At 46.0% G+C, this 17,898-nt stretch overlaps 1 protein-coding gene across 1 annotated transcript; it reads left to right on the top strand.

Annotated features, from left to right (window-relative positions):
• The first annotated feature begins 336 nt into the window (after positions 1-336).
• LOC137324342 (interferon-inducible GTPase 5-like) lies at positions 337-17,454 on the top strand. Its single transcript, XM_067988531.1, has 4 exons — positions 337-3,847; positions 10,249-10,393; positions 11,871-11,939; positions 13,905-17,454. Exon 4 carries the CDS (start codon positions 13,911-13,913, stop codon positions 15,135-15,137), a length of 1,227 nt encoding a protein of 408 aa, XP_067844632.1. The 5' UTR covers positions 337-3,847; positions 10,249-10,393; positions 11,871-11,939; positions 13,905-13,910; the 3' UTR covers positions 15,138-17,454.
• Positions 17,455-17,898: the final 444 nt, after the last annotated feature.

Genomic DNA, 17,898 nt, shown 5'->3' with positions numbered 1-17,898 from the left:
AGGGGTCCGTGTACACAGATCACTGAACTGTAGTGATCAGGTACAAAAAAATAATCAAAAAGGCTAATGGAATGTTAGCCTTTATATCTAGAGGGATAGAATATAAAGGGGAAGAAGTTTTGCTACAGCTATACAAAGCTCTGCTTAGACCACATCTGGAATACTGTGTACAGTTCTGGGCACCGCACCTGAGGAAGGATTATTGGCCTTGGAAGGAAAGCAGTGCAGATTCACCAGAATGTTACCAGAAGGGTTTTTTTTATTCATTCATGGGATGTGGGCATCGCTGGCGAGGCCGGCATTTATTGCCCATCCCTAATTGCCCTTGAGAAGGTGGTGGTGAGCCGCCTTCTTGAACCGCTGCAGTCCGTGTGGTGAAGGTTCTCCCACAGTGCTGTTAGGAAGGGAGTTCCAGGATTTTGACCCAGCGACGATGAAGGAACGGCGATATATTTCCAACGGTATATGTGTCCTCATCGCAAACCTTCTTTGCACTCTCTCCAGAGCAATTATGTCCTTCCTGTAATGTGGTGACCAGAACTGTGCACAATACTCCAGCTGTGGCTTTACCAGCATTTTATACAGTTCCATCATTACAATCCTGCTTTTGTATTCTATACCTCAGCTAATAACAGAGAGCATTCCGTATGCCTTCTTCACAACTCGGGATGGTGTGTGACTTAGAACCATAGAACCATAAAGATACAGCACAGAAGTGGGCCATTCGGCCCATCGTGTCCGCGTTGGCTCAAAGAGCAACCAGGTGCCCATTCTAATCCCACCTTCCAGCACCCGGTCCTGCAGCTTACAGCATTTTAGGTGCAGGTCCAGGTACTTTAAGAGTTGAGGGTCCCTGCCTCTACCATCAATTCGGGCAGTGAATTCCTTACACCCACCACCCTCTGGGTAAAAAAAGTTTTTCCTCATGTCCCCTCTAATCCTTCCGCCAATCAGCTTAAATCTATGTCCTCTAGTTCTTGAACTCTCCGCTAGGGGAAACAGGTACTTCCTGTCCACTCTATCTGGGCCCCTCATAATTTTGTACACCTCAATCAAGTCTCCACTCAGCCTCCTCTGCTCCAAGGAAAACAACCCCAGCCTATCCAATCTCTCCTCGTAGCTGCAATTTTCAAGTCCTGGCAACATTCTTGTAAATCTTCTCTGCACTGTCTCCAGAGCAATTACGTCCTTCCTGTAATGTGGTGACCAGAACTGCGCACAATACTCCAGCTGTGGCCTTACCAGCGTTTTATACAGTTCCATCATTACATCCCTGCTTTTGTATTCTATACCTCAGCTAATAACGGAGAGCATTCCGTATGCCTTCTTCACAACCTTATCTACCTGTACTGCCACCTTCAAGGACCTGTGCACATGCACTCCAAGGTCTCTCACTTCCTCTACCCCTCTCAATATATTCCCGTTTACTGCGTATTCCCTTTTACTGTTTGCCCTCCCTAAGTGCATTACCTCACACTTCTCAGGGTTGAACTCCATTTGCCACTTTTCCGCCCACTCCACCAACCCATTGATATCTTCTTGGAGTCTACAGCTATCCTCTTCACTATCAACTACACGGCCAATTTTGCAAATTTGCCAATCATGCCCCCTACATTCAAGTCCAAATCATTAATATATACCACAAACAGCAAGGGACCCAACACTGAGCCCTGTGGCACACCACTGGAAATGGATTTCCATTCACAAAGACATCCATCGACTTTTACCCTTTGTTTCCTGTTACTGAGCCAATTTTGGATCCAATTCGCCACATTTCCCTGTATCCCATGGGCATTTACCTTTCTGACCAGTCTGCCATGTGGGACCTTGTCAAATGCCTTACTAAAATCCATGTAGACAACATCCACTGCACTACCCTCATCAATCCTCCTGGTCACTTCCTCAAAGAATTCAATCAGATTTGTAAGGCATGACCTTCCCTGAACAAATCCATGCTGACTATCCCTAATTAAACCATGCCTTTCCAAGTGACAGTTTATCCTATCTCTCAGTATTGATTCTAATAATTTGCCCACCACCGAGGTAAGACTGACCGGCCTATAATTGTTCGGCCTTTCCCTCGTACCCTTTTTAAACAATGGTACTATGTTTGCAGTCTTCCAGTCCTCCGGTACCTCCCCTGTATCTAGTGAGGATTAGAAAATGATCCTCAGAGCATCCGCTATTTCCTCCCTGGCTTCCTTCAATAGCCTAGGAAACAATCCATCCGGCCCTGGTGACTTATCAACTTTCAAGGATTCCAGTCTCTCTAGTACTTCCTCTCTCGTTATGTTTATCTTATCCAATATTTCACACCTCTCCTCTTGAACTACTATGTCCGGATCATCCCTTTCCTTTGTGAATACGGAGACAAAATATTCATTTAAAACCCTACCCACATCCTCTGCTTCTACACACAAGTTACCCTTATCATCCCTGATAGGTCCCACCTTTTCCTCAGCTATCCTCTTGTTCTTAATGTACTGATAAAACATCTTTGGGTTTTCTTTAATCTTACTGGCTAATATTTTTTCATGCCTTCTCTTTGCTCTCCTTATTTCCTTTTTTATGTCATCCCTGTACTTTCTATACTCCTCTAGGCTTTCTGCAGTATTTAGTTTTCTGTGACAGTCATAAGCTTTCTTTTTCTGCTTTATCTTGCCCCGTATACTTCTAGACAACCAGGGGGCTCTAAATTTGACAGTGCCACCCTTTTTCTTTGAGGGGACGAGTCTGCATTGTACCCGTAGAATTTCACTTTTTAGTGCCTCCCACTGGCTTGCCACTGATTTCTCCTCAAGTAGTTGTGTCCAGTCCACTTCTGCCAAATCACCTCTTAGTTCTGTAAAATTTGCCTTCCCCCAATTTAAAATGTTTACTCCTGATTTAACTCTGTCCTTTTCCATAATAATGCGAAAACTAACTGAATTGTGGTCACTATCCCCAATATGGTCACCCACTGTCACTTCACCCACTTGCCCATCTTCATTTCCCAGGACTAAATCTAGAATTGCATCCCCTCTTGTTGGGCTTGTCACGTACTGGCTAAAAAAGTTCTCCTGGACACCGATCAAGAATTTTGCACCCTCTGTGCCCCTCACACTGTTTGAATCCCAGTTGATGTTAGGGTAGTTGAAGTCCCCGACTATTATTACTCTCTTATTTTTGCACTCAGAAATTTGCCTACATATTTGTTCTTCTATCTCCCTTTCACTATTCGGGGGTCTATAGTACACTCCTAGTAGTGTGACTGCCCCTTTTTTATTTCTTAGCTCAACCCATATGGCTTCGATTGATGATCCATTTAGCATATCATCCCTTCTCACAACTGTAATTGATTCTTTAACCAATTATGCTACCCCCCCTCCTTTTTTATCACCCACTCTATCCTGCCTGAAAACTCTATATCCAGGGATATTGAGCTGCCAATTATCCCCCTCTTTGAGCCAGGTTTCCGTTATAGCAATGATATCATGCTGCCCTGTGTCAATCTGTGCCCTTTGCTCATCTGCTTTGTTTGTAATACTCCTTGCATTGAAGTATATACCCTTTAACCCCGTCAAATTCCTGTGCTGAACACTATTTAACCTTTGCTTCATTTGCCTTTCTGAGTCAATAACTACGTCACTAACTACTTTTCTACTTCCCGTTTCCTGGTCTGAATTTGTCCTATCTGTACCTGCCCTTTGGTTCCCATCCCCCTGCCATACTAGTTTAAACCCTCCCCAACAGAACTAGCAAATGTCCCCGCAAGGATATTAGCCTCCAACAACCACAACCAACTTCCTTTCACATCGAGCCACGTAAGGAGATATTGGGACAGGTGACCAAAAGCACAATCAAAGAGGTAGGTTTTAAGGAGCCTCTTAAAGGCGGAGAGAGAGGTAGAAAGACAAAGAGGTTTAGGGAGGGAATTCCAGAGCTTGGGGATGAGGCAGCTGAAGGCACGGGCACCAATGGTGGAGCGATTAAAATTGGGGATTCGCAATAAGCCAGAATTGGAGGAACGCAGAGATTTGGGAGGGTTGTAGGACTGGAGGAGGTTACAGAGATAGGGAGGGGAGAGGCCATGGAGGGATTTGAAAACTTTGCTTTGTCCTGGATGGTGTCGAGTTTCTTGAGTCTTGTTGGAGCTACACTCCAGCTGCACAAGGATGAGAATTTTCAAATTGAGGCGTTCCCGGACGGGGAGCCAATGTAGGTCAGCGTGCACAGGGGTGACGGCTGAATGGGACTTGGTGTGAGTTAGGATACGGGCAGCAGAGTTTTGGATGAGATCAAGTTTATCACTGCTAGAAATCGTTAATATCGGAATTGCCTGATCATTGAGAAGATTTTGGTTGACCTTCCAATTAACCTGCTTTAACATCAAAGAATATAAATGTACAGCAGCTCTGGGGACCCCGGTCCCTTGTTTCACACTGCCTGTTCCACACGAGGCAGTTAACAGGGGTCCCACGGAATCGCTTCTCGCATATTATCATCGTCTGAGATCCAGTTAAGACCTACTCAAAGAAAGATTTAGACCCACGTTGTTTTGGAACCATTTATGTATTGTGCAAGTCAAGTATTGTACAACTGGTTTTCTGCTGTATACTTCTGCTTTTGTCTGATTATCTTACTTGTAAATAAAATTGAATGTTACTTTTATCCTGAATGTAACACTCTGACGGTGTGAGCTTTCTTGCCTTTCAGAGTGAATAGGAGATCATGGTAGACATGCCATGTGATCTCCAGTGTGTAATGCCAAGGTGAAAGGCTAATTGTTACTTCTGTGCCACGTAAGCCGATTCACAACACGTATAAGAGCCTGAGTTTCAGTTCACACGATGCACAGGTCTGTTTATAGTAAATGCCTCTTTGTTGTGAAGACAACTTCAGAGTGTTTGGAAACCCAGCCCAAATTGTAACAGTGTTAAACAGACATTCGCTTCCTGTGCTGACCCTCCGGAATACTTGTGACCCAGACCACATCTTAACTGTCATCAATAACGCCTTGCACCCTGACACATCCCCAGCAATCTTTATAAGCCTGCTGCCCGCACACCTCGAACCCTCCTCTCTATTTAACCCGTACTGTACCAGCCCTGGGAGTGTTTGATGGGACAGTGTAGAGGGAGCTTTACTCTGTATCTAACCCGTCACTGTTCACAATTCAGGATTTACAACATTAAATTGAGAATTGTTAATTTTCCCATTATTTAATATATTGAATTCTTATTTCTTTCTTCATAAGTCACCTGTCTGTTAACAAAACAACAAAGCATCTTGCACTTATACAGCGCCTTAAACATAGTAAGCTGTCGCATTACGCTTCACAGGAGCGATTATCAAATGAAATTTGATGGCAAGCCACATAAGGAGATATTAGTACAGGTGACCAAAAGCTTGGTCAAAGAAGAGCACCTTAAAGGAGGAGCGAGAGGCGGAGAGGTTTAGGGAGGGAATTCCAGAGCTTAGGACGTAGGCAGCTGAAGGCCCGGCTGCCAATGGTGGAGCGATTAAAATTGGGGAGCGCAAGAGGCCAGAATTGGAGGAGCGCAGAGATCTCAAAGGGTTGTAGGGCTGGAGGAGGTTACAGAGATAGTGAGGGACGAGGAAATGGAGGGATTTGAAAACCAGGATGAGAATTTTAAAATCGAGGCGTTGCCGGACCGGGAGCCAATGTAGTCAGTGAGCACAGGGGCGATGGGAGAACGGGACTTGGAACGAGTTAGGATACGGGCAGCAGAGTTTTGGATGATCTCAAGTTCATGGGGGGTAGAAGGTGGGAGGCTGGTCAGGAGAGCATTGGAATAGTCGAATTCAGAGGCAACAAAAGCATGGATGAGGGTTTCAGCAGCAGATGAGATGAGGCAGGGGCGGAGACGGTCGATGTTACGGAGGTGGAAGAAGGCGGTCTTGGTGATGGAGGATTACTACCAGTGCCACGTGCCAGTGAGTATAGGAACAGGAGAATAGACCGGATGAATGTGTGGCTGCAGGGAGGGATTTAGATTCCTGGGACATTGGGACCGGTTCTGGGGAAGGTGGGACCTGTACAAGCGGGACGGGTTACACCCGAGCAGGACCGGGACCAATGTCCTCGTGGGGGTGTTTGCTAGTGCTGTTGGGGAAGGTTTAAACTAGAGTGGCAGGGGGATGGGAACCTGAGCGGGGAGTCAGAAGGGAGTAAAGTTGAGAGCAGCAAGAGAGGGGAAGACCCAGGGGAAATTTACAATACAAATAGTACAAACAGTTGTTCAAGGACAAGTGAAAGGGAAAAGCGTAGAGCAGCAGAAAGAAAGTGGACTTTAGGCACGACAGATAAATTGAAAACTAGAAGGCGTAAGGCAATTAACCCAGCATCAAAGCTGAAGGTCAGGCTAGGGTGTGTGGCCCAACTAAGAGTTCTATATACAAATGCACGGAGTATAAGGAATAAATTAAATGAACTACAGGTTCAAATTCAAATTGGAGGGTATGACATGATAGCTATTACTGAGACATAGCTGAAGGATGGTCAGGATTGGGAACTAAATATACCGGGTTATAAGGTCGACAGGAGAGATAGGGAAAATGGAAGAGGGGAGGAGTAGCCTTAGTGATTAGAGATGAAATCACTTCAATGACAAAGGGGGATATAACGAGAGGTAAGCAGCCAACAGAGACATTATGGGTTGAATTGAGAAATAGGAAAGGATCTAAGACTATAGTGGGAGTTGTGTATAGGAGCCCTGGCAGCAGCTCTGAAGTGCTAGATTGTATAAATGCAGAGATTAGACAAGCGTGTAAGAAAGGCATAGTGGTCTTAATGGGGGACTTTAACCTTCACATAGATTGGGAAAAGCAGACTAGCAACTGTCAGAAAGGTAGTGAATTTCTTGAGTGTGTCCGGGATAGTTTTCAACAGCAGTATGTCCCAGAGGCAACAAGGGGGCAAGCCATACTAGATTTAGTAATGAGTAATGAACCAGATTTAGTAAATGGCTTAACTGTGCGTGAACATCTGTCCTATAGTGATCATAACATGATCGAGTTCAATGTAATGTTTGAAAGGGAAAAAAGTGAATCAGCTGCTAATTTTCCAGACTTGGGTAAGGCCGACTTCAATGGGATGAGACAGAGACTGTCCACAGTGAACTGGGCAAATCTGTTAATGGGTAAAACGACTGATGATCAGTGGGAAATGTTTAAAGAAACATTTAACGTGATACAGAATCGGTTTATACCCCTGAGGGGCAAGAACTCTACTTGCCAAAAAAAACAGCCATGGACAACTAAAGAGGTAAGGGACAGTATAAGACACAAGGAAAGGGCATACAAAAAGGCAAAAAATGGCACAGATCCTGGCGAATGGGAAAGATACAAAGATCAACAAAGGATCACAAAACAGATAGTAAGAGCTACAAAAAGAGAGAATGAAAAGAAACTCGCAAGGGATATCAAAACCAATACGAAGAACGTTTACAGTTATATTAGGAAAAAGAGAGTGGTCAGGAGCAGTGTTGGCCCCTTAAAAACTGAAAGTGGGGATATTGTCATTGACAATGGGGAAATGGCGGACATGTTGAACAATTACTTTGCGTCAGTATTTACATTAGAAAAAGAGGATAGCATGCCGGAAATCCCAAGAAAACTAATATTGAATCGGGGACTGGGACTCAATAAAATTAACATAAGTAAAGCAACAGTAATGAAGAAAATAATAGCACTAAAGAGTGACAAATCCCCAGGACCAGATGGTTTCCATCCCAGGGTTTTGAAGGAAGTAGGTGAGCACATTGCAGATGCCCTAACTATAATCTTTCGAAGTTCTCTAGATTCAGGAACTGTCCCTCTAGATTGGAAAATTGCACATGTCACTCCGCTTTTTAAGAAAGGAGAGAGAGGGAAACCAGGGAATTATAGACCAGTTAGCCTAACATCTGTTGTGGGGAAAATGCTGGAGTCCATAATTAAGGATAGGGTGACTGAACACCTCGAGAATTTTCAGTTAATCAGAGAGGGCCAGCATGGATTTGTGAAAGGTAGGTCATGCCTGACAAACCTGATTGAATTTTTTGAAGAGATGACTAAAGTAGTGGACAGGGGAATGTCAATGGATGTTATTTATATGGACTTCCAGAAGGCATTTGATAAGGTCCCACATAAGAGACTGTTAGCTAAGATAGAAGCCCATGGAATCGAGGGAAAAGTACGGACTTGGTTAGGAAGTTGGCTGAGCGAAAGGCGAAAGGGATAATGGGTAAGTACTCACATTGGCAGGATGTGACTAGTGGAGTCCCGCAGGGATGTGTCTTGGGGCCTCAATTATTCACAATATTTATTAACGACTTAGATGAAGGCATAGAAAGTATCATATCTAAGTTTGCCAATAACACAAAGATTGGTGGCATTTTAAGCAGTGTAGATGAAAACATAAAATTACAAAGGGATATTGATAGATTATGTGAATGGGCAAAACTGTGGCAAATGGAATTCAATGTAGACAAATGTGAGGTCATCCACTTTGGATCAAAAAAGGATAGAACAGGGTACTTTCTAAATGGTAAAAATTTAAAAACAGTGGATGTCCAAAGGGACTTAGGAGTTCAGGTACATAGATCATTGAAGTGTCATGAACAGGTGCAGAAAATAATCAATGAGGCAAATGGAATGCTGGCCTTTATATCTAGAGGACTGGAGTACAAGGGGGCAGAAGTTATGCTGCAGCTATACAAAACCCTGGTTAGACCGCACCTGGAGCACTGTGAGCAGTTCTGGGCACCGCACCTTCGGAAGGACATATTGGCCTTGGAGGGAGTGCAGCGTAGGTTTACTAGAATGATATTCGGACTTCAAGGGTTATGTTACGAGGAGAGATTACACAAATTGGGGTTGTATTCTCTAGAGTTTCGAAGGTTAAGGGGTGATCTGATCGAAGTTTGTAAGATATTAAGGGGAACGGATAGGGTGGATGGAGAGAAACTATTTCCGCTGGTTGGGGATTCTAGGAGTAGGGGGCACAGTCTAAAAATTAGAGCCAGACCTTTCAGGAGTGAGATTAGAAAACATTTCTACACACAAAGGGTGGTAGAAGTTTGGAACTCTCTTCTGCAAATGGCAATTGATACTAGCTCAATTGCTAAATTTAAATCTGAGATAGATAGCTTTTTGGCAACCAAAGGTATTAAGGGATATGGGCCAAAGGCAGGTATAAGGAGTTAGATCACAGATCAGCCATGATCTTATCAAATGGCGGAGCAGGCTCGAGGGGCTGAATGGCCTCCTCCTGTTTCTATGTTCCTATGTTCCGATGAGCGGATATGAGGTCGGAAGCTCAGCTCAGAGTCAAATAGGATGCTGAGGTTGCGAACAGTCTGGTTCAGCCTCAGACGCAAAACGAAACTCTCTCCATTTCCACAAAAGCTGAATCTTAGAGACTTACAGTACAGAAGGAGACCATTTGGCCTATCGTGCCTGTGCTGGCCTTTGAAAGAGCTGTCCAATTTAGTCCCATACCCCAGCTTTTTCCCCATAACTCTACAAATTAATCCTCTTCAAGTACATGTCCAATTACCTTTTGAAAGTTCCTCTGGAATCTGCTTCCACCACCCTTTCAGGTAGCGTGTCCCAGGTCTTAACAACCCTCTGTGTGAAAAACATTCTCCCATTTCCCCTCTAGTTTTTTACCAATTATTTTAAATCTATGACCTCTGGTTACCGACCCACTTTCCAGAGGAAACAGTTTCTCCCTATTTGCTCTATCAAACACCTTCATTCTTTTGAATACCTCTATTAGGTCTCCCCTTAACCTTCTCTGCTCTGAGGAGAAAAATCCCAGCTTCTCCAATCTCTCCGCACAACTGAAGTCCCTCATCCGTGGTATCATCCTGGTAAACCTCCTCTGTACCCTCTCCAAGGCCTTAACATCCTTCCTAAGGTACGGTGCCCAGAATTTTACACAATACTCCAGCTGAGGCCTAACCAGTGATGTGTAAAGATTTAGCATGACTTCCATGTTTTTGTATTCAATAACCCTATTTACAAAGCCAAGTATCCCATACACTTTCTTAACTGCCTTATCAAGTTGCCCTGCCACCAAAGATTTGTGACTATGCCCCCCCAGGTCCCTCTGCTCTTGCACCCCCCTCAAAATAGGACCATTTAGATTATACCGCCTCGCCATGTTGTTCCTCCCAAAGTGCATCACTTCACACTTATCCACATTAAGGTGCTTTCCAGTTTTTAATTTCGATCAATATTTCTTGCTGTTGAATGTTGCAGGGTTGTCCGTCTCCACATCCTGTTTACACAAAGCCCGGAAGCTTCCTAATCCTGTGCAGCCTGTGTATAAAATACGCAGAAATCTGAGGAGAGCGGAGTGTCCCAGGAACTGAGCAGTCTTCAAATTAAAGGAGAGCATCTCGGGGTATGGGTCATCTGAGTGTCGTTCTGTCACTCCCTCTCTCTGTCACTCCCTCTCTCTGCATCTCCCTCTCTCTGTCACTCCCTCTCTCTGTATCTCCCTCTCTCTGTATCACTCCCTCACTCTGTATCTCCCTCTCTCAGTATCACTCCCTCTCTCTGTATCTCCCTCTCTCTGTCACTCCCTCTCTCTGTCACTCCCTCTCTCTGTATCTCCCTCTCTCTGTCACTCCCTCTCTCAGAATCACTCCCTCTCTCTGTCACTCCCTCTCTCTGTATCTCTCCCTCTCTCTGTCACTCCCTCTCTCTGTATTTCCCTCTCTCTGTCACTCCCTCTCTCTGTATCACTCCCTCTCTGTGTCCTTCTCTTTCTGTATCACTCCCTCTCTCTGTCCTTCTCTCTCTGTATCTCTCCCTCTCTCTGTCCTTCTCTCTCTGTATCTCCCTCTCTCTGTCACTCCCCCTCTGTCTCACTCCCTCTCTGTCCTTCTCTCTCTGTCTCACTCCCTCTCTCTGTCCTTCTCTCTCTGTATCTCTCCCTCTCTCTGAATCATTCCCTCTCTCTGTCCTTCTCTCTCTGTATCTCTCCCTCTCTCTGTCCTTTTCTCTCTCTATTTGTTTCTCAAACTCTTCCGCGGTTCAGCTGTCGTTGATTGCTCGACTGTCGGGACTCTGAGTGACTGAATCTGTCTCGATCCTCGTTTCTCTGAATTTATTTTGAGTGCTGCCGTTACACATTTGGTCAGGAGTGAGTTGTTTGGGGCAGTGCGGTGGCGATCGACTGGAGTGTCTGAGTCTCGCCCTTCCCATCCATTTCCCTTCCCATCCATTTCGCAGTCTGATTACACTGATACTTTCCTAAAGGATATCGGGACTCTGGGCGGGGGGAGCATTGAAGAGATTTGAGGCTTTTAATTAAAGCAAATCTGCAGCCAGATTCCAGGCAGCGGCTGAGTGTGAAATGCGGGGGAATATCCCACGGTGCTCCCCTCAGGCTCAGCAAGTTCACCTCTTGGGTAATTGAGGCAAACGGAGCCAGAAGGTCCCCAGGTTTATCCCTTGTCTGTGTGGAGTGAGCTGTACTCCACCGGGGGCCGTGATAGGAGAGGCATCATTGGCCTGTAGCCTTGGGGAAGGGGCAGCTTCCTGAGCCTTCTCCTCCCAGTCACTGCCCAGTGATCACTGCAGGACATGGTTTTTGAATAAGGTTGTGAATGCACTCGGCTGTGAACACCTCCCATGGTCAAATAGTCTGCCCACACTTACAGGCAAAGCTTGCACGTCAATAATGGCTACTGGAGAGTACATGCCACTGGCAGAACCAGGCCCCAGCAAGGGATCAGTGCCCTCGAGAAGAGAGCGGTGGGGGGGCAGAAACTGGGCAGAATTGAGTCCAAATCCGAGCTTTCTTTTCTCAGTGTTTAAACGGATTCCACTCAGAATATTTCCAAACATCAATTCGATGCATTGACTTTTTTCAGCCTGCTCCTGACACCCTGAGACTGGTCCTTATATATCCCTGCATCCCAGAGCAGCAGGAACACCGAGAGGTTAGTGATAATGTTCATCATTCAGTGATGTGATATTAATAGTTCTGGAAAAATGAAAATGGGATGGTTGAAAAGTACACCTGTATCCTGTCTATACTGTAGTACAGGTATACATGTAAATTGTACACAGGCAGTCCCGTGCCAGTACTGTAGTACAGGTATACATGTAAATTGTACACAGGCAGTCCCGTGCCAGTACTGTAGTACAGGTGTACATGTAAATTATATACAGGCAGTTCCGTGCCAGTACTGTAGTACGGGTGTACATGTAAATTGTACACAGGCAGTCCCGTGCTGGTACTGTAGTACAGGTGTACATGTAAATTGTACACAGGCAGTTCCGTGCCAGTACTGTAGTACAGGTGTACATGTAAATTGTACACAGGCAGATCCGTGCCAGTACTGTAGTACAGGTGTACATGTAAATTGTACACAGGCAGTCCCGTGCCAGTACTGTAGTACAGGTGTACATGTAATTTATATACAGGTCGTCCTATATCTGCACTGTGGTACAGAAATACATGTAAATTATATAGATACCATCCCATGTTAGTACTGTAGTACAGATATACATTGTTTTGAACTTATATATAAACCAGGTAAAGGAGGTTAAGAAACTGATCAGGAAAGATGAACTAGAAATTAAGATTAGAAAAGCAGGGAGCAGCAAAAGAAATGATGAGCATTTCAATAAATATATTCACAACAAGCAGTTGAAAAAAGGAAATGTGGGCTGATTAAAAGACCCCAAGGTGACACCACATCAAATGACCAAGGGATAGGAACACAGAACATTTCTCCTTGTTCACGGATAAGCTCCCCCATCGGGAAGGTGAATTTCAGGGGGTGAAGGAGGAGCCGCTAAAAAGTAAATCGAAATGTTAGATAATGCAGTCACTGATGGGCTGAGGATGTTAAAGGAGGAGAAAGGCATCAGGTTCAGATGGACTGCGGACGAGGGCACTGAAAGAAGTGCCTAGCACAACTGGTCATGTGGCTCCCACTGACTTTAGGAAATCATTAGATTTGGAAGTAGTGCCTGATCTTTGGAAACCAGCCGACAGAACATCTGTCTTTCTAAAAGGGGCGTGGAGACAACGCAGGAAATTACAGGCCAACGGGCTTAGCTTCTGTTGTGGGTAATGTTGTCCCGAAAGAGAGGATAATGAAACATCTGGATAGGCATGGCATGGTAAGAAGGGTCAGGGTGGATTTATGGGAAGGATATGGACCCTGATGACCATTGAAATGATGTGGGTGGTGATACATTTAGATTTTAACCATTAGTCCAGAAGGTGAGAAAGACAGGGAATAAGAAGAAAGCTTCTGCGGAGGGCTGGAACTTAGATAGAACAGAAAAATCCAAAGGGGAAGATTTCCAACTTACTGCCCGGGTTTTGCGGGTTGTCCGCAGATTATATAGCAACTGGCCGATTTTCATTTCCACTGACATCAACTGTGTACAATTCCGGTCACCGTACTATTGCAAGAATATCCAGGAATTGGAGGCAGTGCAGAGGAAGGGCAACCAAAGTGATAGCCGACTTAAGGCACCTGAACGAAAAGTTGAAGAGCCCAGGATTGTTGGGGGTGATTTTAACTTTGGGCGATGGTGTAAAATGGCTGATATCGAAATGGCTGCCCATTATATGATGGGCCGAATGGCCTCCTTCTGTGCTGTATCATTCTATGATTCTATAGGCTGCGTCTGATTTCCTTCTCTGTTGAGGTCAATGGGAGGGGGAATCGGGCGTGGCCAATAACGAGCGACTAATTCCATGTCAGTCATTTTACGCCATCGCCCAAAATTAAAATGACCCCCCAGTGAACTCTGGAGCGGGCTGACCCACCCATGGTTGACAGTTAAAGAGATGTTTTTGACTGTATTTGATCAATGCTCGGCACAGTGTGGTATCAATAATTCATAAAGTAGAACTCCTGCTTACTGTTTCCTTTTCCTTTCAGGGATCGATGGATATGTTTAGGTCCCACATGCACTTCAGTGCCACAGATATTCAACATCTGGCAATAACTTATCGCCGTGGCGGGTTTACAGCTGTTAAATCAGAGATAGAGGAGAAAGTAAAAGAGTTTAACAATGTGAAGCTTGATATTGCAGTGATGGGTGAGGCAGGTGTAGGGAAATCAAGTTTAATCAATGCACTGAGAGGCCTGGGTGTAAACGATAAGCGAGCTGCCCCGACTGGTTGTACTGAGACCACAATGAAACCCACCCCCTACCCACATCCCAGTCTACCCAACGTGACCTACTGGGACCTCCCCGGGATCGGTACTGTCAAGCAAAAAGCCAAAAAGTACCTGAAACAGTTGGACTTCTCACTGTACGACACCTGCATCATCGTTTCTGACAATTGCTTCTCAGAAAACGATGCAATCCTCTCTGAAAAGGCGAAGAAGGCAGGTAAACCTTTCTACTTTGTGCGCTCCAAGATTGACCAAGCTATCCTAACAGAAAGTAAGAAAGCCAGTTACAACCAAGAGCAAATGTTTCAGGATGTCAGGGAATATTGTACCAGCTCATTGAACAAGGTGGGGATAAAAAACCCTCATGTCTTTCTCTTATCAAGTAATGGGTTTGAGAAGTACGATTTCCCCGAATTAAAAAAAGTTCTGAACCGTGAGCTACCAGAAATGAAGAAGAATTTGTTTCTGCTCACTCTCCCAAACACATCTATAGATGTCATAGAAAGCAAACAAAGGGCCTTGAAGGTATTCATCCACATTCTTGCTACAATCTCTGGATGTGTTGGTGCTGTTCCAATCCCAGGCTTGTCCTTGGTTTGTGATCTGGCCTTGATGGGTTCAGGATTACTGTCCATGCGGGCCGTTCTGGGTCTGGATAGCGCCTCTATTCAAAAAGTGGCCAAAAGGGTGGGCAAACCTGAGGCTGACCTGCAAGCAAACATTCAGTATCCATGGGTGCTCGGAGACATAGATGAAGACCTAGTGATGACCATGCTGAAACGGAGCAGCATCGCAATGGCACTGACAGGAGTCGAGCTGGCCCTCGACTTTGTGCCAATTGTTGGTTCTGTCTTTGGGGCAGCATCGTCCTTTGGGGTGACTTACTTCATGTTGAGTGAAGCACTGGACCAATTTGTGCAATCGGCAAAAACAGTGCTGCACAATGCGCAGAAACTTGCTTCAACCACGGCCCTCAAACCAAAATACCAGTAAATGTAGCTGAGGACTGTCTGTTACTCACTGTCCCGAGGACTGTCCGTCACTCACTGTCCGTCACTCACTGTCCCGAGGACTGTCCGTTACTCACTGTCCGTCACTCAATGTCCCGAGGACTGTCAGTTACTCACTGTCCCGAGGACTGTCCGTCACTCACTGTCCGTCACTCACTGTCCCGAGGACTGTCCGTTACTCACTGTCCGTCACTCAATGTCCCGAGGACTGTCAGTTACTCACTGTCCCGAGGACTGTCCGTCACTCACTGTCCGTCACTCACTGTCCCGAGGACTGTCCGTTACTCACTGTCCGTCACTCAATGTCCCGAGGACTGTCCGTCACTCACTGTCCCGAGGACTGTCCGTCACTCACTGTCCGTCACTCAATGTCCCGAGGACTGTCAGTCACTCACTGTCCCGAGGACTGTCCGTCACTCACTGTCCATCACTCACTGTCCCGAGGACTGTCCGTCACTCACTGTCCGTCACTCACTGTCCCGAGGACTGTCCGTTACTCACTGTCCGTCACTCAATGTCCCGAGGACTGTCCGTCACTCACTGTCCCGAGGACTGTCCGTCACTCACTGTCCGTCACTCAATGTCCCGAGGACTGTCAGTCACTCACTGTCCCGAGGACTGTCCGTCACTCACTGTCCGTCACTCACTGTCCCGAGGACTGTCCGTCACTCACTGTCCGTCACTCACTGTCCCGAGGACTGTCCGTTACCCACTGTCCGTCACTCAATGTCCCGAGGACTGTCCGTCACTCACTGTCCGTCACTCAATGTCCCGAGGACTGTCCGTCACTCACTGTCCCGAGGACTGTCCGTCACTCACTGTCCGTCACTCACTGTCCCGAGGACTGTCCGTCACTCACTGTCCGTCACTCAATGTCCCGAGGACTGTCCGTCACTCACTGTCCCGAGGACTGTCCGTCACTCACTGTCCGTCACTCAATGTCCCGAGGACTGTCAGTCACTCACTGTCCCGAGGACTGTCCGTCACTCACTGTCCGTCACTCAATGTCCCGAGGACTGTCAGTTACTCAGTGTCCCGAGGACTGTCCGTCACTCACTGTCCGTCACTCAATGTCCCGAGGACTGTCAGTTACTCAGTGTCCCGAGGACTGTCCGTCACTCACTGTCCGTCACTCAATGTCCCGAGGACTGTCAGTTACTCAGTGTCCCGAGGACTGTCCGTCACTCACTGTCCGTCACTCAATGTCCCGAGGACTGTCAGTTACTCAGTGTCCCGAGGAGTGGGTTGTCTGATTCTATATTTTTGATACTGTGGTCTGAGATTATAATTCAGGTCTTCTGGCCTCATATATTAGATCTGATACTGAATTTCTGATATTATAATCCTGGGATTGTAGTTCTGATATTGGAATTCTGATATTGAAGTACGATATCTGTACTGAATTAATTTGGCGGGGTAATGATAATGGTGCTTTAACTGCCCATACTGTCCAGTGGGTTTAAGAATAGAAAAGCTGTCACGGGTCCCTGCTCCTGGTCACTGTCCACCAATCCCTGCTGAAAGTAGTGTGGGTGTGTTGACACTGAGTGAAAACACAATTGGATCTGGCTGCGATGCACCCCATGATCAGTCAGCAGTGGATACACAGTGCCAAAGGTCACCCCTCGGGTTAGATGGCCTTCTCCTGCCTGATACTGTTACTGTTTAACATGGGTATCGGTCACTTGGGCAGGACACCATGATATGGAGCCCCACTGCCAGCCCGTCCCCGTCCCCCGTCCCCGTCCCCCCGCCCCCCGCGATTACCTCCCCCGAGGATAACATTTCTGGCCTGACTCCACCTCAGAGCTGCTGGACTCCCAGCGCCCGCCCCCTCCCCCATCACCACCGACCAGTGAGCTGGCTGTTAGCACTGGTTCATCACTCACACCCCTGCCAGGGAATGGGAATGAATGGAAAGGTCCTCAAAATGGTTTGGGCCTCATGACCGGGGTCTTTGAGACCTCCTCCCACAGCCCACCAGAGTTAAAATCATCCCCCTCCCCCTCAATACCGTCAGGAGATAAGGAGAGGGGAAACTGTGAGAAGAATGAGACTTGGTGGTGATAATTATGGTTCTTTAAGACATGTTTTATACATAAAAAAAGGCAAATTAACAAAATAATCCTTAGTTAGAACATGTAACCCATCTATATCGTCCTATGTACAATTATATCGTGGTACCTGTCCCCCAGTATATGTAATGACTGTTCAATTACCACCTTTTCTATTATGCTTGTAAACTGAAAAACTGATGTATTTTTGAATCAACAATAAAGTTCAGACACACAACAAACCAATAGTTGCCTTCTGCCATTGTTAATATCCTTTACCGGGAATTTGTTGGCAGATCGGAGTGTGAATCGGTGGGAATGTAAATTACTGACACCATTACTGATGTCCAGTAATCCACCTCTTCAGTTTACTGAGATCACTATACATATTTACCCAGACTGTAGATACATTTTTGCCGCAGTGAACCGCGCTCTGTGAATAAAAGCTCGAGAGCCAGGGGTCAGATCAACTTGGCGGAGATTTTATTGGACAGTACAAGTGAGTAATACAAGCAAGCGATACGTCTATATACTCACCCGTAGGAGAATCATCGAATCAGAGAATTTATGGCACAGAAGGAGGCCAATCGCTCCTTCGTGTTTGTGCTAGCTCATCGGGGGGTTGGGCGCATCACTAATCCTGACTGTTCCTAATGCTGAATTCACTGAACAGGAGGTTTCATTCCATAT

Source organism: Heptranchias perlo, chromosome 8, assembly GCF_035084215.1.
Source record: "Heptranchias perlo isolate sHepPer1 chromosome 8, sHepPer1.hap1, whole genome shotgun sequence".
Classification (NCBI taxonomy): domain Eukaryota; kingdom Metazoa; phylum Chordata; class Chondrichthyes; order Hexanchiformes; family Hexanchidae; genus Heptranchias; species Heptranchias perlo.
This window is presented reverse-complemented; position numbering and strand designations above follow the sequence as displayed.

Coding starts and splice junctions, on each gene's coding strand:
- LOC137324342 (XM_067988531.1), top strand. CDS start 13,911: ATGGATATGTTTAGGTCCCACATGCACTTCAGTGCCACAGATATTCAA.